At 40.3% G+C, this 26,320-nt stretch overlaps 4 protein-coding genes and 1 pseudogene across 4 annotated transcripts; 1 reads left to right on the top strand and 4 right to left on the bottom strand.

Moving 5' to 3' along the window:
- Positions 1–1,053: 1,053 nt before the first annotated feature.
- Positions 1,054–9,369, bottom strand: LOC146475530 (L-rhamnose-binding lectin CSL3-like). The gene is made up of 6 exons (XM_085115916.1): positions 8,040–9,369; positions 4,904–4,989; positions 4,296–4,564; positions 3,185–3,475; positions 2,088–2,378; positions 1,054–1,221 (listed from the first exon to the last, which is right to left on the bottom strand). Exons 2-6 carry the CDS (start codon positions 4,953–4,955, stop codon positions 1,201–1,203), a joined length of 924 nt encoding a protein of 307 aa, XP_084972042.1. The 5' UTR covers positions 4,956–4,989; positions 8,040–9,369; the 3' UTR covers positions 1,054–1,200.
- A 121-nt stretch (positions 9,370–9,490) lies between these two features.
- LOC146475529 (L-rhamnose-binding lectin CSL3-like) lies at positions 9,491–20,463 on the bottom strand. The gene is made up of 6 exons (XM_085115915.1): positions 20,377–20,463; positions 17,281–17,362; positions 15,692–15,960; positions 11,572–11,862; positions 11,001–11,291; positions 9,491–9,672 (listed from the first exon to the last, which is right to left on the bottom strand). The coding sequence occupies exons 2-6, from the start codon at positions 17,330–17,332 to the stop codon at positions 9,652–9,654; spliced, it is 924 nt and encodes a 307-aa protein (XP_084972041.1). The 5' UTR covers positions 17,333–17,362; positions 20,377–20,463; the 3' UTR covers positions 9,491–9,651.
- Positions 20,464–22,084: 1,621 nt separating this feature from the next.
- Positions 22,085–22,608, bottom strand: LOC146475528 (histone H3-like). The gene has a single exon (XM_085115587.1). It carries the CDS (start codon positions 22,538–22,540, stop codon positions 22,130–22,132), a length of 411 nt encoding a protein of 136 aa, XP_084971713.1. The 5' UTR covers positions 22,541–22,608; the 3' UTR covers positions 22,085–22,129.
- Positions 22,609–24,482: 1,874 nt separating this feature from the next.
- Positions 24,483–25,109, bottom strand: LOC146475527 (histone H2A pseudogene; annotated as a pseudogene).
- Positions 25,110–25,346: 237 nt separating this feature from the next.
- LOC146475526 (histone H2B.1) lies at positions 25,347–25,821 on the top strand. Its single transcript, XM_085115575.1, has one exon. It carries the CDS (start codon positions 25,357–25,359, stop codon positions 25,726–25,728), a length of 372 nt encoding a protein of 123 aa, XP_084971701.1. The 5' UTR covers positions 25,347–25,356; the 3' UTR covers positions 25,729–25,821.
- Positions 25,822–26,320: the final 499 nt, after the last annotated feature.

Here is a 26,320-nt window from a genome sequence, read left to right as displayed (position 1 = left end):
TATGAGAAAAACTTTAATGTTTTTTCCTGGTGTTGCAATAGCGATTAAATTGTTTGTAAAATAGTTGAAAAGTTTTGGCCAAAGTGGACAGTAAACGCCGGCATGATAGTGCTCCTTTTAATTGCCCAAATGCGTCCCCTGAAGGACAAATTTCCATTCTCTCACAAAGACTTGCGAAATCGTGGCCTTTAGGACTCCTTAATTCCCACAAACGGCAGGAACAAAACTCACGCGCACTTCGCTGTCCTCGGACTGAAAGTAAAAGCGGTTGAAATTCCTCATCCCTCCCAAGCAAGGATCAAATTCTGCACTCCTCGTGCACGGTACGTCCGGTCAAATGAAACAGATAACAAAAAAAATTCGTACTTGGTGAATCAGCCATGTTTTCACATAGAATCACTGTAATGATCGGTTATATCAAAGGAACAAATCAAGTAAACGTGTAAAAACAACATTTCTCAAACTTATTATAATTCATCAAGAGAAGACAAAGAAAATCACTACCGTGACCGAGGTTTGGATATGTGATCCTAATTACCGTAAAATTTTTCCAACTTTAGCCTTGAATATCTCCAATAATTATGGTTCATTTGAGAAGCCATATCAAACACTCGAAAGTGTGTTTCATCAGATATCCAAACACCTCAAGGCGTTTAAAAAAACTCGGCTGCGCCTCGTTTTTTCAACCTACTTCTCAGTGTTTGGATATCTGATGAAACACGCTTTCTCGTGTTTGATATATTACACAACGTACTATGTGAAAATATGGTTCGCCAGCGAGGCCTGCCGGGAACCTCGGTCTCTTGCATTCAAGGCAGACGTGACAATCACCACGCCACAGGCGAACCCAAAGTAGATGCGACTAAACAGCACCACTAAATAATAAAATGCCCAAGGTATGCCCGATGGGGGAAGGAAGGACATTGAGGATTCGAATTGATTTGCTCTTAACGCAGTCTGGTACTGAGAAGGAGATTAATTGTAGTTGATCGTTCTCCGTCGGAAATCAGGGTATGAAAGAGAATACATCTAGAGTCAACACAGACGAACATATTCCCCGTCAAAAAGAAGTTTAATGGTCTTCTTTCCAAAACGTTACATGTTAATTTCAGCGAGCTGTATGTCTTTTACACACCGAATGGAACTATTCACTACTAGCCAGCAATTCTCGAAGGCTGGTGTTCCCTTTACTTGTTTCACTCACTGACATTTGTAGCGGACCTGTTGATCAAAAACATTGAGATAATCATTGTTGTCACTAACGTAATTAAAACCTTCCTTCCTTCTCTCCCTCCCTCCCTCTCTCTCTCCCTACCTCCCTCCCTCCCTCTCTTCCTTCCTTCCTTCCTTCCTTCCTTCCTTCCTTCCTTCCTTCCTTCCTTCCTTCCTTCCGGGACCCACTGTGAGGAAAAAACAATGGTGGTCTCCTTCAGTATGCCCCACCCCCTACTCTTAAATAAGAGGTCTATTCGCCATTCTTAAACCTATGTAAACAGTGAAAAACATTCAAAACTTCCTGCATTGCTTTTCTCAAGACGCAACTTTCACGTAAACAGAATATGAATGTCTCATAGTCACTTTCATTTGGTCCATCATGATCAGGGTCATCCCATAGGCAGTGTTCTGGTTAAGGCCCTTACCCTATTCAAGTTGAGTCATTGGCAAGTAAACTTCTTTTGATAACTTTCCTACTCAGTAGAGAAAGTTATATAGTAGAGCAGGAATAGTGCAGTGGAGAGAGCACTGGCATCCCACATATTTGGCCCAGATTCGATTCCTGGACTCGGCGACATGTGGGTTGATTTTGTTATCGGTTCTCCTCATTGCTCCAAGAGGTTTTTCTCCAGGTACTCTTATCTCCCCCTCTTCTTAGGAACCAACATTTCCAAATTCTATTTCGATCTGGAGCGTTTCCCCAATAAGTACTTAGCTCTAGATACATTGGCACTAAAATAAAGTTTCCAGGCAAAATAAAATCATTGCTAGGGATCATTACTTTGGTGAACTTCCAAATTCTCAAATCTGACATTGAAAGATTATGATGATCATAACTTTGGAGAATTGATATTCAATTCGAAGAATCTTACCTCCAGATATTTGAGTGTCCCAAAACAAGGATCACCAAACTTCTTGTGGCTTGCATGTAAAGTGCAATTTGACTTTCCTTGGCAATCACCTCGTACTTTCCCGAGCGACCCTGAGGCCCTGCAGTTTGTGGTTCGTATCGGACCACCACAAACATGGGCACCCGTCAAACGACCGTAATTCGCCGAGAGGATCTTGATCCTCTTGGGCCAAGGGCAGTTAATAATACGGCGACCAGCCTCACAGACCCGCACCAACGGATGTGCTGGTCTGGGCACGCAGCTGTATTTCACCTGTACATGAAACAGAAATTGAACAACACTTTCAGCTGTAAAATATTGACGAGTTTTTTAATGGGACAAAGGCACCTATTTGTTGAGTTACTTTGAAATTTGTATTGATGGAAACGTTAAAATAACGGTTGTATAACACAGAAAAAGTTATGTCAAAAATTGTTTGGATGCGGATGGCCATGATTGAAATGGATTGCAACTTGTGAAAATTGGAAGATCTTCTTGTGTATTTTAGAGAAATCACTAAAAAACTGCTTATGGTTTGTTCTTCCCAGGAGAAATCACATATATTTTCTTCTTGGTACTCTTACAGCAGTTTGATGTTTAGACTGATGGATTGATTCTCTTAAAAAGGATGATGTCCAGGCTGTAGGATATGGCGTGTTTTGTTAAATTTGCGGGTCAATAGGTCACTTCAACTTGTTCGTTATCCTCAATTAGGAGGAAAAAATCGCCAAACAGATAAAGCAAAGAAATATGAAAAAGAGGCAACATAACGAAAAAATAAACTGTTTACAAACAAGCATCCGTGGCATTAGAATTCGCCTTGGTAATTTAGACTTTCGTGACTGCTTGTTCCGAAATCAAATTTGATGAACTGTTTGCCTGCCTAGCAGTCGTTTCCTTCGGAGAGCGCTGAAGGCTGGTAAAGATAACGATTGCTACGTAGGCCAATGAACTGTAATCTACTTCCATTGTTCGTCGCCTTGATGAACTTCCAAATTCTCAAGTCTGACATTGAAAGATGATGAATGTTGGTCATAACTTAGCACAATTCATATTCAAAATCATTGGAAGAATCTTACCTGCAGATATTTGAGTGTCCCAAAACAAGGATCACCAAACTTCTTGTGGCTTGCATGTAAAGTGCAATTTGACCTTCCTTGGCAATCACCCCGTACTTTACCGAGCGACCCTGAGGCCCTGCAGTTTGTGGTTCGTATCGGACCACCACAAACATGGGCACCCGTCAAACGACCGTAATTTGCCGAGAGGATCTTGATCCTCTTGGGCCAAGGGCAGTTAATGATACGGCGACCAGCCTCACAGACCCGCACCAACGGATGTGCTGGTCTGGGCACGCAGCTGTATTTCACCTGTACATGAAACAGAAATTGAACAACGCTTTCAGCTGTAAAATATTGACGAGTTTTTTAATGGGACAAATGCACCTATTTGTCGAGTTACTTTGAAATTTGTATCGATCGAAACATTAAAATAACGGTTGTATAACACAGAAAAAGTTATGTCAAAAATTATATCTTTGGATGCGGATGGCCATGATTGAAATGGATTGCAACTTGTGAAAATTGGAAGATCTTCTTGTGTATTTTAGAGAAATCACTAAAAAACTGCTTATGGTTTGTTCTTCCCAGGAGAAATCACATGTATTTTCTTCTTGGTGCTCTTACAGCAGTTTGATGTTTATTTGTCTGTCAAACTCCACTTCGAATTTACCAAAATACCATCTCGTACAACACGATAAAAACAACAATATCTGATCCGACTAAAAAACATGACATTTTATAGCGAAAATACATGAGTAAATTATTTGCATGTCCCCAGGGCAAAACAAAAACAATTTAATTCCTGATGAGAAAAGTCTTGGCATTCTTTCTTTTGTCCATGCCTCCCCAACGAACATTTAACCTAGTGGCATTAGATTTCGCCTTGGTAATTTTGACTTGAAATCGTGACCACTTGTTCCGAAATCAGATTTGATCAACTGTTTGCCTGCCTAGCAGTCGTTTCCTTCGGAGAGCGGGGGAGGCTGGTAAAGCAAACGATTGCTACACAGGCCAATAAACTGTAATCTACTTCCATTGTTCGTCGCCTTGATGAACTGACATTGAAAGATGATGAATGTTGGTCATAACTTAAGACAATTCATATTCAAAATCATTGGAAGAATCTTACCTCCAGATATTTGAGTGTCCCAAAACAAGGATCACCAAACTTCTTGTGGCTTGCATGTAAAGTGCAATTTGACCTTCCTTGGCAATCACCCCGTACTTTACCGATGGACCATGCAGCCCTGCAGTTTGTGGTTCGTATCGGACCTCCACAAACATGGGCACCCGTCAAACGACCGTAATTCGCCGAGAGGATATTGATCTCCTTGGGCCAATGGCAGCTAATAACACGGCGACCAGCCTCACAGACCCGAACCAACCTGCCATGCACTCCTGTATGAATACGGGGAACATAAAATGTAAACTGACGTTAGTTAAATTAACCTAAACTTTATGGCATGTTGTTAACCTCTGTGTCAGTATATAGTACGTTTTCTGATAAAGCTAGATTCTAGTCGCTTCACCGACAAGAGTAAGTAGTGCAATTTTATCTGCAGCCATGTCACAAGCAATTTGATGCCATTCATACTATTCATTAAAATCCAGAACGTTTTCAAGGTCAAACTACAATAAATAATCAACGTCAACCTCAGCCCCAAAATTAGAGCGTTTATAGCTTGCTCACAGGAAAGGAAAAAAAATACGTTTTCCGCGTAAACTGAAAAATATTACCTGTATTGCCAAATAGCCCGGGAATGAGGAAAAAGACCAACAAGTACAACATCTTGCTTCGTGGCTTCAAACAAAATGAAATCTACCTGAACAAAGAGGAAATTAGAGCGAAAAAATCATTATGAAATAGTTGGACAAAAGAAAGAATGCCAAGACTTGTCTCATTAGGAGTTAAATTGTTTTTGTTTTGCCCTGGGGACATGCAAAGACCAGATCACAAGGCCTATTTCAAAGTTATGTCACTTGGAACTTACTTAAGAACGATGTTGAATCAAGAGACTTTCAGTTGTGGAACAATGATTGAATTATGAAAGGATTGGTGACATTCCTACTAAGAGCATTTTTTTCGCAGTTCCTCCTCTTACTAGATTAAATGTTCGTTGGGGAGGCATGGACAAAAGAAAGAATGCCAAGACTTTTCTCATTAGGAATTAAATTGTTTTTGTTTTGCCCTGGGGACATGCAAATAATTTACCCATGTATTTTCGCTATAAAATGTCATGTTTTTTAGTCGGATCAGATATTGTTGTTTTTCTCGTGTTGTACGAGATGGTATTTTGGTAAATTCGAAGTGGAGTTTGACGGAGAAATAAACACATTTCCTGTTCGTATTGAAGTCTTGTGGACGTAATTATTTGGTAACAGAACGAGGTTCTGTGGAGGTTTCAATATGAATGCTGGAGATGACGAGAATGCTTTGAATGACACCGATGCAAATGAGGACCTCATCGATACTGTCAAGAAACAGAAATGGGTCGTAAAAACGCAACTTATGAAGCTTTATACTCGCTTGATAAAGTTGATGACGGACGAAACCATTGACAGAGATGCTATTCTAACAGCCCTTGAAGAAACAGATAAAAAAGAAGATGGAAACGATCCAAATACACTCTGCTTTTTTTTATAAGAACCTTTTTTATAAGAACGTCGAGGCTGAGATTAACCAAAATTTTAAGAACGTATTAAGAACATTCCTCAGGCTGAGAGTCGATTAAGAACGTTTTTATTTTGCTAATCTGTATATAAAATCAATGTAACAAATAGAACAAGGTAACCAAAATACTTAAGGGCATGCTTTGTATAACATTAACAATGGTGACACACATCTCGATTTGTCATAATTAGCAGTTCTTGATACCATATCTCAGCAGACAATGCACTTTGATAGGTTTACTGGTCACTACATGTATTTCAGTAAATCAATGAGGACGTGTATACCATGTAATTTAAGAACATCTTAAGAACGTTTTCAGTTTCAAATCGCAAAAAAAATATAAGAACGTTCAGCCTCAGCTCCAAAATTAGACGTTCTTATAAAAAAAACAGAGTGTAGTGGAAGATTTAGTCGTTCTCTACGAGAACAAAGGTGACAAAAGAAATGTGAACGCCCCGAAGACGAAATAGACAAAGTGATAGAAGACACCGACAAACAAGTCGCGAACGTGAAAGATTTTCTGTCTTCTTTCTTACAGAAGACACCGTCGTTACCTTCCAGTGATTCGTCGATGAGTGAATTTAAAGGAGGAAACGTTCCAAAACCAGTTGAAGCGAAAGAGAAGTTACCATCTTCGACGTACGAATTGTCGAACCCGAGAAGAAGTGATGAAATTCCTAGGGAATACAAGGATCCGCTTCAATCCGCAAAAGCGAAAGAAAATTCGCAAGAAGGAGCAACCATCGGTAGGGATATGTGGAGCCACTTAAAGCGCGTTTCTATTCCTGTGTTCAACGGCGACAAGAAAACTTACGAGGGATGGAAAACAGCTTTCATGGCATGTATTGATCAAGCACCAGCGACACCTGAATATAAGCTGTTGCAACTTCGACAACATTTATCTGGTGAAGCTCTTAAGGCGGTAGAAACGTTAGGACATTCAGCAGCGGCTTACGAAGCGGCAAAGGAGAGGCTAGAGAGAAAATTTGGCGGTGAGAGAACAAAAAATTGCCCTTCATTTAGAAAAGTTGGAGGCCATTAAGTCCGTTCGCCCTGGCAACGCAAGAGATTTAGAGAGGTTTACAGATTTGTTGGACGTACTTGTGGTGAATCTCAAAGAAGTCAATCGACATGAAGAACTGGTTAAATGGACATTATATGCCAGTCTGTGCAAAAAGTTGAACGAATCAGCGTTAGCCGACTATCATCGCTGGATGTACGAAAAAGGTCGCTGGGAATTCGGCGGAAACGTTAAAGGAGTTTATCGTACAATAGGCCGAATTTCAAACAGTGGCTTTGGAGACCATTCGGGGAGTTAACACAGTAAGCAAGAGTTTCGAGCAGAAGCGAAATCGGAAGGATAGCGAGAGGTCGACGTTCCTTGGTCGAGATCAGAAAACGGAAACCCACAGAAAAACAGCATACATGTCACGCCCTTGTAAAGTATATAATGGACAGCATGGAGTTTGGCGATGCGAGAAGTTCAAAGCCATGAGTGTTCAAGAGAGATGGGATGCTGCCAAGCGTCTTCATTTGTGTTTCCATTGCCTAGCAGGAAACCATTTTGGCCAAACGTGTGTCAGAACCAGGATATGTGGGATAAACAATTGCAGGGACAAGCACAACAGATTACTGCACTCCCACAGGAATCAACAACAAGATGGAATTGAACAGATAGAAGAAAGAAGTAGTCAGCTGATGTCAGATCAGAATGTACCGAGTGGTGATGCATCAGCCAGGAACAGCAACCTGAGTGTCGAGTCTGAAAAGAAAACTGTTGGTCGTTTCACTCCCTCAGGATTCCGCTGATCATCAGACAGAGAGATCCCACACTACATCGGTGGCAGTACATGCAGATGTACGAATTCTAGCATTGAGAACAGTTCCTGTGATCGTAAAGAATGGTAGTCGTAAACTCAAACTGAATGCCTTGTTGGACGAAGCTTCTACGAAGACGTATATTAATGCAGACGTAGATGCGGAACTTGGACTCCAAGGACGGTCACAGAAAGTAACCGTTAACGTCTTGAATGGACAAACTGAGACTTTTGAGATCATGCCTGTTAAAGTTGAGCTTGAGAGTTTGGATGGTAGCGTGAAAACAGCTATAAATGCATTTACTGCCGAGCGGGTGACTGGGAATATGAAAGCAATCAACTGGGGGGGGGGGGGGGGGGGGCGTATGCCGCAAAGTGGACTCACCTGAAGGACATACAATTTTCGGATCCAGGACCACGCCCTTTTGTAGACATACTCATCGGAGTCGATTATGCTGAGTTACATTATTCGTTCAAGGACGTCGGAGGAAGATCGGGCGAACCAGTGGCAAGACTTAGGCCTTTGGGGTGGACATGTGGCGGATCTCCTAATGGTCTAGTACTAGTGCTGATGCGATGCTAGCGAGGGAAAACATCAGGCTTTTGCGTTCGGAAAATCCTTACAGAAACGGACTGCAAGATTTAAATAAAAAAGAGAAAAAAAGAGAAAGCAATGAAAAAGTAAACGAAAACAAAAAATATAAAAAACCCTGTCATCTCGATAATGGGAGAAACTGTGAAACTGAATTCAGTCTGCATTATAGAAGAGCCGATGGTGACGTCGACTAATTTCATTAATTTTTGACTGTTCGTGGGCTTCACTGTAAAACCTGCTTGTGTAAACAGTACAATGATAAAATATTGACCAAAAAGCCGTTCAAATGCCTTACAATGATAGGCTAATGTCATCTATTTTTGGTGTCACTATGAATAGCTAAAAGACATATTTGTTTTAATGGAATCGTTAAAATATTGGTAGGGTTTTGTTACAATACAATACAATATTTATTTTTTTTTTGTTAACTGACAAAGTCGCTAAAAACTGCTTATAGTTTGTTCTTCCTGGGAGAAAAACTTTTGTATTCTTTCCTGGTGTTGCAAGAGCAATTAGGTTGTTTGTAAAATAGTTGAAAAGTTTTGGCCAAAGTAAACGGTAAACTCGTCATGACTGTGTCCCTTTTAATTGCCCAAACGCGTCTCCTGAAGGACAAATTTCAAGTGTGAGCCATTCTCTCACAAAGGCTTTCGATATCCTATCCTTTAGAACTCCTTAATTCCCACAAACGGCAGGAACAAAACTCACGCGCACTTCGCCGGATTGAAAGATAAAACCGGTTGAAATCCCTCACCCCTCCCAAGCAAGGATCGAATTCTGCACTCCCCGGGCACGGTACGTCCGGTCAAATGAAACAGACAGCAAAAAATATTCATACTAAGTGAATCAGCCATATTTTCACATAGAATCACTGTAATGATCTGTTATATCGAAGGAACAAATCAAGTAAACATGTAAAAACATCATATAAAGCACTAGGTGAAAATATGGCTCGCCAGCGAGGACTGGAATTGAACCTCGGTCTCTTGCATTCAAGGCAGACGTGACAATCGCTACGCCACAAGCGAACCCAAAGTAGATGCGGCTAAATAGCACGACTAAATAATAAAATTCCCGAGGTATGCCCGGTAGGGGAAGGAAGGACCTTGAGGGTTCGAATTGATTGGTTCATAACGCAGTCTGGTACTGATTAGGAGATAAATTGTAGTTTATTCTCCGTCGGAAATCAGGGAGCCAGGCAATGAAAGAGAATACATCTAGAGTCAACACAAACGAACATATTCCCCGTCAAAAAGAAGTTTATTAGTCTTCTTTCCAAAACGTTACACTTTAATTTCAGCGAGCTGTATCTCTTTTACACTCCGAATGGAACTATTCACTACCATTAAGCCCGGCTTAGCCAGCAATTCTCGAAGGCTGGTGTCCCCTTTACTTGTTTCAGTCACTGACATTTGTATCGGACCTGTTGATCAAAAACATTGAGATAATCATTGTTGTCACTAACGTAATTGATTCCTTCCCTCCCTCCCTCTCTCCCTCCCTCCTTCGTTCTTTACTATTACGCCGCTAGCGAGGGCTATTATACATCCTTCCCCTTTTTTCTTTGTCAAGAGCCATAACCAAAATCAAAATTTACGTGTAAGTCTCCAAGTTCAATTAGCAATCTATTTAAAAATTGTTTAAAAACAGAAAAACAGCTTGATGAAGCTGGTGCAAAGATCAGTCTTACCACTTTCACCAAAATAATGAATTTTTTGTATTTAATTTTTTTTCCCGAATATATGACAGTGACATGTTCAAACATTTATGGCGATTAACTCTTACGTGGAGGACTGTCGAAAAAGGGATAGAATCTTGAAAATGCTGGAGGCAAGTCGGCATATTTTCCTGCTATAACTGCGTTTCTTTCTTGCATTAGGCGCCTCGAAAATCTTGTGGCATCTCACGAATTTGGAAAAAAAAGGAAAACTATTTAAACTAACAGAAAGTGGACGGGACCCACTGTGAGGGAAGAAGAAGGGGTCTATTCACCATTCTTAAAGCTGTGTAAACGGTGAAAAACATTCAAAACTTCCTGCATTGCTTTTCGCAAGACGCAACTTTCACGTAAACAGAATATGAATGTCTCATAGTTAGTTTCATTTGGTCCATCATGATCAGGGTCATCCCATAGGCAGTGTCCTGGTTAACGCCCTTACCCTATTCAAGTTGAGTCATTGTCAAGTAAACTTCTTTTGATAACTTTTCTACTCAGTAGAGCAGTTATATAGGACGGAGCAGGAATAGTGCAGTGGAGAGAGCAGCGGCATCCCACATATTTGGCCCAGATTCGATTCCTGGACTTGGCGACATGGGGGTTGATTTTGTTATCGGTTCTCCTCATTACATTTCTTAATTATTAAATTTTTTTTATTTTTTATTTTATTTTATTCTATTTTAAGTTATCTTAGGAATTAGTTAACGAATCAATAATTAGCTATGAATAGCTTTTGCAATACTGTAGTCATGCAAATAAAGCTTGTTGTTGTTGTTGTTGTTGCAAGAGGTTTTTCTCCAGGTACTCTTATTTCCCTCTCTTCTCAGAAACCAACATTTCCAAATTCTATTTCGATCTGGAGCGTTTCCCCAATTAGTACTTTGTTCTAGATACATTGACACTAAAATAAAGTTTCCAGGTGAACTACAATCATTGCTAGGGATCATTACCTTGATAAACTTCCAAATTCTCAAATCTGACATTGAAAGATTATGATGATCATAACGAATTCACTTCAATTCGAAGGATCTTACCTCCAGATATTTGAATGTCCCAACACAAGGATCACCAAACTTGCTGTTGGTTGCATGTAAATAGCAAAAGTACCGTCCTTGGCAATCACTCACTACTTTACCGAGCGACCCTGAGGCCCTGCAGTGTGTGGTTCGTATCGGACCACCACAAACATGGGCACCCGTCAAACGACCATAATTTGCCGACAGGATATTGATCTTCTTGGGCCAATGGCATATAATTACACGACGAGAATGCTCACAGACCCGCACCAACGGCTGTGCTGATCTGCTTACGCAGCTGTATCTCACCTGCACATGCAACAGAAATTGAACAACACTTTCAGCTGTAAAATATTGACGAGTTTTTTAATGGGGCAAATGTACTTATTTGTCGAGGGCGTCGGCAATTAAATTAGTACTTTGCTCTAAATACATTAAAACTAAAAGAAAGACTCCAAGCTAAATAAAATCACGGCCAGGGATCATCGCGTTGATGAACTTCCAAATTCTCAAGTACTACATTGAAAGATGATGAATGCTGGGCATACCTAAGGACAATTCATATTCAAATTCATTGGAAGAATCTTACCTCCAGATATTTGAATGTCCCATAACAAGGATCACCAAACTTGCTGTTGGTTGCATGTAAAGTGCAATATGACCTTCCTTGGCAATCACCTCGTACTTTACCAAGGGACCATGCAGCCCTGCAGTTTGTGGTTCGTATCGGACCTCCACAAACATGGCCACCCGTCAAACGACCGTAATTCGCCGACAGGATATTGATCTTCTTGGGCCAATGGCATCCAATTACACGACGAGAATGTTCACAGACCCGCACCAACGACCTTGCTGATCTGCGCACGCACCTGTATCTCACCTGCACATGAAACAGAAATTGAACAACACTTTCAGCTGTAAAATGTTGACGAGTTTTCAAAGGCGCAATGTCACCTATTTGTCGAGTTACTTTGAAATTTGTGGCGACGGAAATGTTAAAATAATGGTTCAATTTTGTTAAAACTTTTCTTTGGCTGCAGATGGCCATGATTGAAATGGATTTCAACTTGTGAAAAAAAGAAGATCATCCTGTATATTTTGGAAAAATCGCTCAAAAAAACTGATAATAGTTTGTTCTTCTCAAGATAAATCACTTATATTCTCCTCTTAGTGCTCTTAAAGCCATTTGTTGACTGAGAAGGAGGAAGTTTTATCATTAACTCAACCACCTTCGGAAACCAGTCTAGTGTTCTCGAACAAGACCTCATCAAAGTGATGGGAGTTCCCTGGGACAGCTTCAAGACAGCTTCAAGAAGACAGCTTTAAGGACGGTGCCTACCATTGTTACTGCGCATACGTTCTGCGCATCTCGAGATACTCGGGTTTCCTATGGGTGGTGCCTACTAATACAGGGATAATTTTGCGCGGTTTAAAACTATACGGGGAAAGCAGAACTTAGCAAGCGTTTTTGGTATCTCATAGGAAAATTGGGGGTAACCATGCATTTTTCAGAGATAATTCAGCTTCAATTTAGGAAAAAATCCCATACATTGCTTTATATTTTGGCGCTTTTTAGAGATATTATTGCTTAGTTATCTCTGAAAAATTCGCGGTTACCCCCCAATTTTCTTTTGGGATTCCAATAGGTCTTGCTAAGATCTGCTTTTCTCGCATAGTCATAAACCGGACAAAATTACTTCGGTATTAGTAGGCACAGTCCTTAAGTTTGATCTTGCAACCTTTACTACGCATTGGATGGAACACTCAAAGCAAAAACTGTTGAACATTACTGCTAGATTTACGATCCATTGGGGTTGCTGTCACCAGTTATGTTGCCCTTGAAGTGTATGTTAAGGGATATGTCAGCTCAAGATTGGCTGGGATGAGGTCCTGCCAGAAGACCTTTGTTTAAAGTGGAAAGAAGTAGCAGAAAACATGTTGAGAATTTTAGTGATTTGTGTTCCTCGCTGTATCCTAGACGGGATAGAAGTAGAAGATGTCAAGTCTATTCAATTACACGGCTTTGCAGGTGCAAGCAAGATCGCTTATGGTGCAAGCATCTACATTCGGGTGACAATCTCTAGTGTCAGCTATTCGCATCTGTTAGCCTCTAAAACTAGGGTGGCACCCTTGAAGGGGGAGGCAATTCCTCAACTGGACTTAATGACATCATTGATTCCAGCAAAACTGACGACAGCTGTGCACGTGGTATTGGCCTCTACTGTCAAGATTGATGCGGTATTCATTTGGTGGTGGAGGATTAATGGGGAGAGAAAACAATTCAAGTAGTTTGTCCAGAATCGAGTAACAAAGGTTCGAAGTTTCTGGAGTATATTTCCCTTCTGAACTTAGCCCAAGTGACATTGCCTCGCGAGGAGTTAAGAGTTCCAACTTTGTTTCCAACGATCTGTGGTGAAAAGGAGCGCCATTTCTAGAGAAGGAGAAGGGTCAATGGCAAAGTCAGGCACCTAATTGTCCAATTGGTGAAGGCAGCCTCTCCGAAGAAGCTTCAAGGACATTGAGGAAAGAAAATGTAGACGGAATCTCACAAGTAATGACCGTATTGGTTCAAGCCCCTGAAACATCTCTGAAGTCGTCCGACCAGAGAGATTTAGCAGTCTCACTGCAAATTTGTCAGAGTAACCACCCTTGTATTGAAGTTCATCAGACGGATTAAGAGAGTTCCAGAAATGCATTCGAATGTCAGATCACAAGAGGGGGATGCTACAAAGATTCTCTGGTACAAGGAAGTTCAAACGAAACTTGATGAAAGGGCAGAGATCTAGTTCGACTTGTGAAGAGTAAGGATTTTTAAAGATGAAGATGGAGTGTTGCGATGCAAAGCCAGGAGGATTCAGAATTTAGAGAAAACAGCTCTTCACGAGATTAGTAATTGCACAAAAGTCATGAAAACGTGAAACGCAGTTGGGTTAGAGAAACTCTCACTGAAATTGGGCCCAGTTCTAGATGATCAAAGGACGGCAAGCTGTCAAGGATGTATTCTCTAAGTGCATTGCATGCTAAAAAAAACTTAAGGGAGAACCAAGACGAGCCATTCAAATTGGTGACCAAATGTGCACATGAATCCAAACAAAACACCTACAATCTTGGACAAATCAAATGAAAAATTAGGATCACGCCTACCCCCCCACCCCCATTTCATTGATAGAAAAATGGCGCGTTTTGTTTTGTCTGTGAATTCATCACTGATTTTGGGGGGAGGTGAGGTTTCATTTCTTTTTTGTTCTGTATTAGATTGTAAAGAGCAGTGGAAAATTAATTGGGAAAGCAGAGAAGCTGTTGTGAGGAAGGGAGAACGTTGTTCGTGCTGCGGAAGTGGCGACGCAGATCCCTATGTAGGATTCGCATTAATCGTCCAATTCAGAAGCTCTGTCCTCTTGAAGTCAATGTGTTTGATGAAGGAACAACTGACATGGGAGCTGTCCAGTGTGACAGAACAAGGAACAATTGTGTAGTCAGAGATGAAGATATTCCAATTGTGGTTACTGCACCTTAACTGTTAGAATCTAAAAATTTGAACATTGGACTGAGTCTAAGGAGTCAAAGGAGTCACTTTCGCCTTATGATTGACTCCGTCAATCACGGAGGACTGTGTTGTAAACGAGTAGGAACTGGAACTAGTCAAATGGTACTTGATTATTTGTAATGTTATTTTTAGGATTTGAGTGTGACACTCGAGGAACAACTACGAATAAATATCGGATTTTTATCTTGTACATCGTGAGTAGCGGAATTCTTTCTCAAGGGATGCTATGATGTAAATTTCGAGTTTATCTGCGTGTTTAAGAGTTTGGTCAATACAACAGCAAAGAAGGTGAAGACGAAAGAACACTCGCCTCACAATAATTTGGCCCAGGCTCGATTCCTGGACTTGGCAACATATGGGTTGGGTTTGTTGTTAGTTCTCCTCATTTCTCCGAGAGGTTTTTCTCTGGCTACTGATTTTCCCCTCTTCTCAAAAACCAGCATGTGCAAATTCCAGATTCCAAATTCCAGCAAGCTCAGGAAGGATTCCAAATTCCAGCAAGCTCAGGAATTTACTGCCCCCCAAAATGCTAGGCCTTATAATCTCCGAAAGGGATGCCAGTTCGATCCAGTTTTCAAAACAAACAGATTTCAAAATAGTGTTATTGTTTTTAACGCACTTAAGGTTACATGATGTGAACCCTTTTCTCATTTTTAAGAATTATGCCCTTTTAGTAAATTACTTAGTTATTATGTAGTGATCTAAGGTGTTTTTGTATTATTATATATATATTTTTTGATCCTTTTACCGTAAATATAACGTAATTCAACCCTTGGGTTGCAAAGTTGTATCCAATAAACTATCTATCTATCTCTAAATTCCAATTCGTTCTGGAGAGTGTCCCGAATAAGAGCTTTACCTAAATACATTGACACTTAAATAAAGTGACGTTTTAAAGACATGAAAGTTGACAGTGAAGCGAATTACGTAGTGATTTCTCCTTTTTATTTCCCTTATTACACGCAGTTTTACTCGTTTTCTTTATTAACGTCTTCCAACAGCATTACATCAATTTCCTCATTCACTCTTCCATGCTAAATAAAATCACGGCTGGGGATCATTGCCTTGATGAACTTCCAAATTCTCCTTTCTCACAAATTGAAAGACGATAATGATCGCAACTAAAGAGAATTCGTATTCAAATTCATTGGAAGGATCTTACCTCCAGATATTTGAATGTCCCATAACAAGGATCACCAAATTTGCTGTTGGTTGCATGTAAAACACAACTTGATGCTCCTTGGCAATCACCCCGTACTTTACCGAGCGACCCTGAGGCCCTGCAGTTTGTGGTTCGTATCGGACCTCTACAAACATGGCCACCCGTCGAACGACCGTAATTCGCCGATCGGATATCGATCTTGTAGGGGCCGCGGCAGCTAATAACACGGCGAGAATGCTCACAGACCCGAACCAACCTGCCATGCACTCCTGTATGAATACGGGTAACATAAAATGTGAAACGTTAGTTGCAGTGCAACGAACAAGACAAATACACCGGCGAAACAAGACAAATAAAACAACATATAACCTGTAATTCTACTAACCTTACATATATGATTGAATGTAAAAAATGTAAAAAACAGTATATAGGGGAAACCAAACGCACGATCCGTGAAAGGTTCACAGAACACAGACAAGCGACAAAAAACCCACACACGCCAACTCCACGGCAGCAGTCCCTACACACTTCAACTTACCAGGTCACTCTTCTGCGGACATGCGACTTATCCCTCTCGAACTACAACCCACCATCAATGCCTCCCGCCGTAAGGCACGCGAGGCTTTTCTAATTTGTAGAGGGAAAACGTTATCTCCAGAAGGCATTGACAGGAAAAACGAACGCTGAACCTTGATTATACACTTCTATATTTTTGTTATCTCATACTTACAAGTACGCTGTCTTCATGTCATGTATTAGCCAATCATTTTTTTGCATGTATTTTTTCAAATTTTAATTTTAGGAGCCGTTACTATATTTTTGTTATCTCATATTTACAAGTACGCTGTCATCATATCATGTATTAAGCAATCATGTTTTTCCATGTGTTTTCCAAACTTTAATTTAAGGAGCCGTTATTGTATTTTCCTTCAGTATAGCTCTGGCCCTGAGGAAGACTAATTCTATTAGTCGAAATATTGGCCACTAATAAATCTGCCCTTTGCCGTAGTGCCAGCCTTGCATTCAGTTTTGTATTTTCACGTTCAAGTGACGCCTGACACGAGGTCTTTCACAAGAGAGATCCGGCAAAATTACCAGCAAGTTTAATTCCTGCGTTGTGTGGACCTCTGCATTCAAAAGTTTTCTATTTGCAACGAACTCAACCGAGGCCACCCAACATTGATCAGCCAATCACAGATCACTTTTACTGACAACAAAGGGGTCTGGCTTTGGTAGCTTGTAAACCAATCAAATTTCAAAGTGTCGGTTTTTTTCGGTGGCCCCGGTTGAGTTCGTTGCACTGTAAATAAACCTAAACTTTATGGCATGTTGTTAACCTCTGTGTCAATCAATAGTTTTCTGATAAAGCTAGATTCTAGTCGCAGCACTGACAAGAGTAAGCGGTGCAATTTTATCTGCAGCCATGTCACAAGCAATGATTGATGCCATTTATTAAAATCCAGAACGTTTTCAAGGTCAAACTACAAAAAATAATCAACGTCAAACTCAGCCCCAAAATTAGAGCGTTTATAGCTTGCTCACAGGAAAGGAGATAAAATACGTTATCCGCGTAAACTGAAAAATATTACCTGTATTGCCAAATAGCCCGGGAATGAGGAAAAAGACCAACAAGTACAACATCTTGCTTCGTGGCTTCAAACAAAATGAAATCTGCTTGAACAAAAAGGAAATTAGAGAAAAAAAAATCATTATGCAATAGTAAGGCCCTGCATTTGCTTCGGCGGTAATTCATTGACATCAACTGAGACGTAGTTTGCTGTTTTCTAAAAGACGTGCTGTATACCGATAAAAAATCGGACACGGAAGAGAACCTTAAGTTTAATCGATCATGCGGGAGAATGATAATTCTTACTGTTTTAAGCAAGCATGCCATATCATAGGAAATGAACGCTCGTGTTTATTAAAGTATAGGTATTCGAAATAGGCCTTATCACGGTTTTTGACGCCATTTTGACGAGTAGGCAAACACGTCTGAAATAACAGTGTTTGTATGGAAATCCGATGTCAAATAATTTTCAAAAAACATCGCTTCTGAAAAATTCATGAATTGGAAACTTTTGGCATTAGGAAAACGATTTTAAGAAAAAAAATTGGAGGGATGTAGCTGTGCCAGAAAGCGTCCAGTCGAGTTTTGAACTTTCCATACATCTGTCTGTATAGCGAACCAGCCGTGAACTGCTACTAAAAATAGACCGCGGGAAAAAAATACAGGGAAATGTACGAAAGGTTCAAAACACGACTGGACGCTTTCTGGCACAGCTACATCCCTCCAATTTTTTTCTTAAAATCCTTTCCCCAGTTCCAAAAGTTTTCAATTCATGATTTTTTCAGAAGCGATGTTTTATGAAAATTATTTGACATCGGATTCCCATACAAACACACGGTTATTTCAAGCCTGTTTGCCTACTCGTCAAAATGGCGTCGAAAACCGTGATAAGGCCTATTAACACGACTTAAATTAACGCGAATTGAAGGGAAAATTACTTCCCAATAAAGGAAATTAACACGAAAGAGGTGTTAAAAATTCAAAATGATCGACATTAACGCGACAGAATTTGTTGAGACAAAAGGAACACATTATTTTAACGCTAAGAATAAAAATCTGAAAAGCAAACAATGTTCGTAGAATTGTCCCTAAATGTAGGGTTTAAGCATTCGAGCGTTCTTCACAGTATCCATATGATACCAGTGGATCTCCCGAACCTGAAAAAACAAGGCCAGTTTTCCTTTCTGAAGTGTATCGAGAATTTGAGGCGAAAATAATAGAAATTAAGGTCGCGGAAATGAACGCGACACTTAATTAATGACGCGGAAATTAACGTTAACAAAAATTAACGCGACTTAAATTAACGAGAATTTTTAAAGTTTAATTAATTTCGTGAAGCTTTAATTTCCTATAACAAGGTAAAACTGTCCCAAAAGAACACCATTTCTGCCTATGTCACGAAAACTGAACTAATTACTCGAACTGATCGAAAAACGAGAACACAATGGTGTGTTTCCGCTATCGTAAAGCGAAATAAACAACTAACTAGTCCGTTCCGGTATTCCGAAAGCGTCATATGGCTCGCAAATTTACGAATAAGATGAATAAGATCATCTTCCGAGTACTCCTTATATAGTTCCACAACTTAATTTTGTAATCTGATGGTTTTTTTACGGATCACGTGGCGTAATCACATTCCTCTGCGGAGAGACGTAAAAAATAATACTGTAACAATAAAGTAAATCAAAAAGACTCCTCGCCGATTTATTGTTCTAATTTATGGACAAACAGATCGCTTTCATTGTCTCAGTATATATAATTTACATTTTGTCATTTAAGTCGACTTCCGTTATATTTTAAGCACTATGTACCAGCATCTTAGCCTTCGAGATAAATTTATCATGACCACAAATTATTTGAAAATGCAGTACACGTTTTGGAGGAGTTTTTCGAAGTTGAATTTTGGGTGGCGTCAAAAACTTTTGAACTACTTTTAGCAGAAAACTGGACGGCCGGTTTTCAATAATAACCATAAATTTGTGTCTTGTCAATGAATTACTGTCACTCAAACGTACCTTCAGTAAAACATCGATGACGGGTTCTTGATATTTTAAGCCTCTACTAATTATAAACTTGTCTTTTGAACGTGTTCGTATTTCGTCGAGATACCCTCTAATCCTGATAACTTACTATATATAAACTAAATTAACGAAGAAGAATTTTGTAATGTAAACTTTGTCAAAGTTCCTCGCTTCTGACTTTTCCTGTCTAGGATGTTTGTCCAGCTCTGTGCTCTCTGTTTTGGACCCGTTTTGCTCCCCGAGAAAAATAATTAATTCATGAGCTCGACTTGTAAGGAATTCTATTCGACGTTATTCCTGTTCTCTTACTCTGAAACTTTGATCACGTAACGTTAAAACTTAAACCCGGATTTCTACCATCTAGATTGTCTCTGCTCATTTTAAAAGCAGAAATTGACATTTTTCTCGCCTGTAAGCCACATGAAGGTACACTCACGCATCCGATATGGAGGATTGCTTCAGATCATTGAATGTCTTTGGTGATAAAATTATAGTCTCAGTCCTTGAAGTTTTGAACTTACGAGTATCATCGCATATCGCGAAAATTTTACCTCCGAAATTTTAACCGCTAAATTTTGCCCGCTATGCTTTTGCAAATTCTAAAAGCCCTACCGTGAAACATGAAGCTAAAGAAGCGGGTACAGACCTTGACTTAAAGCTCAACGGATTAACGAAGTATAATTATTTAATGTAAACTTTGTCAAAGTTCCTCGTTCAGTCTTATTTTTCTGGTCTAGGATGTTTAGCCAGCTCTTTCAGTGCGCTTGGTTGTTTTAATTTGTGTTGTTTTACGTTGACATTTTTAAAACACGCAATTGGCGAGTCGACATCAAACGACAACATTTCGATACGCATTAAATATTCAGCAACAAAATATTGCTGATTCTTCAATTAATATTTTCATACAATTATTTTAATAAAACCGTTAAACAGGCTGCTGACAAAAGCATCTTTTTTTGTCTTTTTTGTTTAGGCTTCCGTTTATTGAAAATGAATAATTAACTTTAACTCTTATGATCAGTTGTTTAATAACATCGTTCACTGGCCTTAAACCGAATAGCAAATCTATTTCGTTGTTTACCTAAATCTTGTCTTACCTTTTCAAGTACTTGCTTTAAAGCCTCTCTCGAAACCTCTTGGCTGAATTTTGCCGCACAAAAGTTCAGTTTGCGGGATTTTTTTGTACTAATTAACCGGAAATATAAAGATGAACTTGTCTTTTGAACCTGTTTAAGGTTTGTGTAAACATATGATGCGTTTTGCATCGTCGGAAAATCGGAAGGAGATGAAAATTAAGTGAACTATTGATGTTTATTTTGTTTCCTTGTGGTAATAAATATCCCAGTTGTGAAGGCCACTTTTAGTTTAAAATTTCACACTCATATTCAAATTTCATTTACTCTGAAAGGAGGTCATGTTTTCATATCTAATACAAACACATAAGTAATTAATTCGAAAATTATAAAAATAGCCTTGTTCAAACACTGTTGACGGAAAGTCACGCAACAGTCTGAATTCGAAATACATTGTAATCCCAATTTTTTAAAAAGGAGAATTTTCGTCAAAGATTTGCAGTCAAGTTTCTTAGTTGCGATAGGCAACAATTAGATCGGAACTTGAGTTCCGTGATTTGCTATTTAAAATGGCTTTCCCAGCAAAAATCCTTTTTTGTATCGGTGTTATTGTTACTGCTATTTATCATGACACAGAAAACACATTAATCTCGTATCGCTCGCTTTTTGGAGTCCCTCGTCCCGCAACTAACCCGCGATCAGGCCCGAAAGCGCTCTTATTGACCCGCGGGACTATTACCCCTTGCATTTCCGCGTCGATTGTTTACCACCCAACCAGTTTCTCAATTATCTTGGACCCGCTCGCTTTTCTCGAGGTGAAGAGAGCCTCGGTCGTTGGTTATTAAGCCTAATTAGTAAAACCGGCTTCACACGGGCTATTTAGCGGCGGCATAGTAACACCGCGCTTCTTTGTCGCTATCTTAAGGGCGATTTAGACGGTACGATTTTGCCTACGATTTGTCGCATGCGACACGCTTACGCCATGCCTACAACACGAATCGCGTCGTGTAAATCAACCTACAACATTCTTACGACAGACGCACACAACACGAAAAATGTAGGATTTTAAATCATGTTTTAAAATCTTACGACAATCGTAGGTAAAGGCAATGTTGAGTGGCGAGAGTTGTGTACGATTTTTACATGACGCAAGCAGCGCGCGCTCTAGAAATCGCATGCGACAGTCGTAAGAGAAAATCGTACCGTCTAAATCGCCCTTTAGAAAAACCTTTGAGAGCGCAATTCTTTGCGGCGGCTAGCCTGTTCGAGGTGGCTATGAGTGCATTTTTCCGCGTTCCTTATTTTTCTGTTCCCACTACAAGGTCTTTGCGTTCATCAAAGAAATCTAAACACGTTATGCCACCAGGTTTCAGGTTGTCCTCTGGAACAAAGGTGGCCATTCCTGAGATTTAGCTTGCGCGCGCGCCATTAACATACAGGCATTCATTTTGACAATGTTTATTCAGTCGGAACTTTGCCTGTGGGCACCCCATTTTAATATAGAAATAGATACCAACTTTTTTTTTTTTTATAAGAGTCACTCTTTTTCGTCCCGGGGAGAGGTAAATTCTCTGTCCATTTGGCATTGCGGATTCACTAGTTAAAGGACCACGCTCCACAAAGAGACATTCCTTTCGTGCAAACATTATTATACTTTTGTTGGAGGTCAGATGATTTGCCGAATTATGTGAATTCGGCTCAGCGACCGTTGGTTATTGCTTTTATTGATTTGTTGGCTCTTAAAGGAGCCGTTTGTTTTGTGAGGAATGCAATCCACTTATGCTCGCTCTCCACGGATTCGGCGGGCCAACTGAATGTCCTTGGGCATGATGGTGACGCGCTTGGCGTGGATGGCGCACAAGTTGGTGTCTTCAAACAGACCAACAAGGTAAGCCTCGCTAGCTTCTTGAAGAGCCATCACAGCGGAGCTCTGGAAACGCAGGTCGGTCTTGAAATCCTGAGCGGTTTCTCGCACAAGACGCTGGAAGGGCAGCTTGCGGATCAACAGCCCAGTAGATTTTTGGTAACGACGGATCTCACGAAGAGCGACTGTTCCAGGCCTGTAACGATGAGGTTTCTTGACTCCACCGGTGGCAGGCGCGCTCTTACGAGCGGCCTTTGTGGCGAGCTGTTTGCGTGGAGCTTTTCCACCAGTTGATTTACGAGCAGTTTGCTTTGTACGAGCCATGTCCACGAACAACTTCGAGATGATCGATAAATTCGCTGAGCTCGCTCTAAAAGAAATTATACCTGGCGGGTTTCATTCTGATTGGCTGAAAGATATCCTGTCTGATTGGTCGATCAAGTCCGTAGCAATTTTGAATAAACTACTCCACTGTTATCGCAGTGGATTTCGATTTCAATTAAGTTTAGGTTTATTAAAGTTCTTTTTCTTTGCGCAGGAAAATTCTAAATGGAATGGGACGTACTCTGTACGGATTTGGCGGTTAGACTGCACCGGTCTACACAAACAAACGGCTCCTTTAGGAGCCACCAAATCTTTTGAAAGTCATGACCAACAAAAATGACCTACGCTAAAATTTTCAGTGTCTCAAGGATCCATACTCTAATGTATTCGCTAAACCATCCGCTGTAGTTGTAGATGAAAATTTCACCACATCATGTTATTTAGAAAATTTTTTAATCACACTCTTGAGTAGAGATCACATTGTAAGTGGATTTTGAATAAGAAAGACTAAAACGAAATTGAATTTGGTGAAGCTCTTTTTGCGTAATTGCACAAACCATTCCATTGTTCTTCGGACGCGGCTAACGGTACTTCGGCTATCGCAGTAAAATTGCAAGAATTTTATGATATAAGCCCAATAAATACACTTTACTACAGTTGAGAGGTGATTGGCAATAACAGGGAACAGAGAGCATATTCAAATTCTTTTCTGAAAGTCAAGTAGCTATATTCCACGCTATTGAGAAACAGCCCTTAGTTTCAGCTCCACTGATCTTAACAATATTTTCTCCTGACTGTTCCTCATATATTTCTTGTGGTACTTGTTAGAAGACTATATTTAAACATAAAAAATTTCAACTTTGGTTGTTATTTTCGTCATTCTAACGACTTGTATGATGCTTGATTAACTAGTGATGTTGTAGGAGAAATTAGACGATGGCCGTTTAGAACAAGATGAACAGCAACTTAATTTGTTTTCTGTACTCGTACAAGCGAACACCATTTAATTAATATGAAGTACTTGCGCATAAAGCTTCGAGCAGTACCTGGAAAGAGAATTTATGTAATGGGGGACTATAAAATTGTCGTTTCAAATGTTTCTGAAGAGCCTCCTTGCGCGACAATGGCGCACTTTCCTTAACGGATACGACTGACTTGGCGCTCAACTCAAAAGTTTATAAACAATTTGCATTAGAATCAATTTGTATTGGCTCGAGAGAATTTGAAAACTTTATATTTACTGCAAGATGCGGCAAGGGGCCGAAACTGCAGTCTTCTTCACAAGATAGGCTTTGAGACCATAACAACGAAGAAAAAATTTCTTTAAGGGACTCGAGAAAACTAACTTGGCGCTCATTTCAATAGTTTGTTTTAGATTTGCATTAGAATCAACCTGTATTGTTATGAGAGAATTTGCAAACTTTCCAATATGCCGTAGGATAGGGAAAGAAAAACCGTGTAGTCCATTCCACTGGAACAAAGTTAACAAAAAAAAAACAGCAACAACAACCACAAGAAAACAAAAGAAAAAAACCGGTCAGGAGAGGCGGTGAATAACTAAGGCCTGAGTCATTAGCGGCTTAACTGTTTGCATATAGTTTTTCCAAGTTCTTTGCGACGAAACGCAAGCACAAACATGGCAATCAAAACATTTGGGCTTCTTAATGTTTGTAAAAATTCGTGTGTTTGCACCACTGGTGAAATCAAGGCCTATTGAAGGTAGATAGAGATGGCGCGAACTTAATGCGCATTTATATCACGGTATTGCTTTGTTCATCGCTTATCACTCAAATTTCATGTTTTGCCGCGGCTATATAGGTCCGATTTTATCTAAGAATTACTGTTTATCATTTACAAAAAGTAAATGGTGTTTGAAGTTTTAGACTTTTACTCTTATAATAGTATCGTGCATCGCATCTTTTCCAGCTCACCTTCCGTTGTCCAGTCCTGCGCTAACAAAGAGTGTCATTTGTGTTTTTTTTAAAATTGAATTAGTTATTTGGTAGTAATTGATAGCATTTGTTGGTCAAGACTTTCTTAGCATTTGGTGGCTCCTAAAGGAGCCGTTGGTTTCTTGATGAAAGTTTATTTAAGCTTTTGCCTTCTTCTCGGTCTTCTTGGGCAGAAGCACAGCCTGGATGTTGGGAAGAACACCTCCCTGTGCGATGGTGACACCGGCGAGCAGTTTGTTCAACTCCTCGTCATTGCGCACAGCCAGCTGAAGATGACGGGGGATGATTCTTGTCTTCTTGTTGTCACGAGCAGCGTTGCCCGCCAACTCGAGGATCTCAGCGCTCAAGTACTCAAGCACAGCAGCCAGGTACACTGGAGCACCGGCGCCGACGCGCTCACCGTAGTTGCCTTTGCGCAGAAGTCGGTGGATACGACCAACAGGGAACTGAAGCCCTGCTCGGGATGAGCGGGTCTTGGACTTGGTGCCCTTAGCTTTTCCTTTTCCGCGACCAGACATGTTAATAAAGCTTGTATTCAGACGATATAGTTTCGTAGAATGAATTTTGTGAAATAGTTAATTCAATATTTATAGCTTGTTAAGAATGCAGAGATGATCGAAAAGAACCAATCACTGTACTGCGCTTTCTTGTATTGAAGGCCTGAGCCGAACAAAAGACAACCGGAGCCTTTATGACTGATACGGGTCATTAAAGACAAAACAATCCCAGCTGCGGGAAAGCTACATTCAACCAATCGGTAAACGGACATTTCGATCCGCATATTAATTGATCTCGTTCAAATTTGAGTATAAATACAACGGGCGCCGAAATATGAGCATTTCAATTTCATTCTGTTAGACAGAAATGGCACCCAAAGTAGCAGGAAAGAAAGGCGAGAAGAGAGCCGGAAAGGCAAAGGCCGGAGCTGAAGGAAAGAAGAAGAGAAGGGGAAAGAGAAAGGAAAGCTATGCTATCTACATCTACAAGGTGTTGAAGCAAGTTCACCCTGACACTGGTATCTCCAGCAAAGCCATGGGCATCATGAACTCGTTCGTCAACGACATCTTCGAGCGCATCGCCACCGAAGCTTCCCGCCTTGCGCACTACAACAAGAAATCAACCATCAGCTCCCGCGAGATCCAGACCGCCATCAGGCTGCTTCTGCCCGGTGAACTGGCCAAACACGCCGTCAGTGAAGGAACCAAGGCTGTGACCAAGTACACCAGCAGCAAGTAAACTCGCTGAGTTTACCGCCAAAAAACAACGGCTCCTTTAGGAGCCACCAAATGTTATAAAAGCAATGACCAACAATGTCTGATATGATTTCTTGCTACTGTTTAATGGCCTTTTCTATCCAGAGTTCGGAAGAGTGTCCCTTCTAAATTTCATTTGTTCAATAAAAAGATGGTCGATGGGTGAGGTTTGATCTTATTCTACAACGTTTACTAAATATAATATATTAAGCTATTTCAATAATAACGTGAAGTTGTCATATATAAAGATGGCGCTGTTCCCCGACCTTCTATTTTGTCCTAAGATCATTTAGCGTGTAGAAGACATAAATATACCACAGACGATATTTATATGATACACTGTATTCAAGTTATATGTGTGTGTGATTAATCGTTTCTCGCGGCCTCTTAGTGTTTTGTCCACGCAAGCCATTTGCGTGACAGTGACCGAGGTCAATGTAGTTTGTTCGGCCGAGCTTCTCCTTGGCTGGTGATCTTCATAGGTATGTGCCGCTATAAAATTTATATTTGTTTTGGTCCGAAGGATGTTTACATGATCAGTAGGGTATACATGCGGTGTATACATGGATGTTTAG

The sequence above is a fragment of the Pavona decussata genome, unplaced genomic scaffold, assembly GCF_977016875.1.
Source record: "Pavona decussata unplaced genomic scaffold, jaPavDecu1.1 SCAFFOLD_84, whole genome shotgun sequence".
Lineage (NCBI taxonomy): Eukaryota > Metazoa > Cnidaria > Anthozoa > Scleractinia > Agariciidae > Pavona > Pavona decussata.
This window is presented reverse-complemented; position numbering and strand designations above follow the sequence as displayed.

Coding starts and splice junctions, on each gene's coding strand:
- LOC146475530 (XM_085115916.1), bottom strand. CDS start 4,955: ATGTTGTACTTGTTGGTCTTTTTCCTCATTCCCGGGCTATTTGGCAAT. Junction 3,476..4,295: donor GGACACTCAAATATCTGGAG/GTAAGATTCTTC, acceptor TTTCATGTACAG/GTGAAATACAGCTGCGTGCC. Junction 2,379..3,184: donor GGACACTCAAATATCTGCAG/GTAAGATTCTTC, acceptor TTTCATGTACAG/GTGAAATACAGCTGCGTGCC.
- LOC146475529 (XM_085115915.1), bottom strand. CDS start 17,332: ATGTTGTACTTGTTGGTCTTTTTCCTCATTCCCGGGCTATTTGGCAAT. Junction 11,863..15,691: donor GGACATTCAAATATCTGGAG/GTAAGATCCTTC, acceptor TTTCATGTGCAG/GTGAGATACAGGTGCGTGCG. Junction 9,673..11,000: donor GGACATTCAAATATCTGGAG/GTAAGATCCTTC, acceptor TTTGATCAACAG/GTCCGATACAAATGTCAGTG.
- LOC146475528 (XM_085115587.1), bottom strand. CDS start 22,540: ATGGCTCGTACAAAGCAAACTGCTCGTAAATCAACTGGTGGAAAAGCT.
- LOC146475526 (XM_085115575.1), top strand. CDS start 25,357: ATGGCACCCAAAGTAGCAGGAAAGAAAGGCGAGAAGAGAGCCGGAAAG.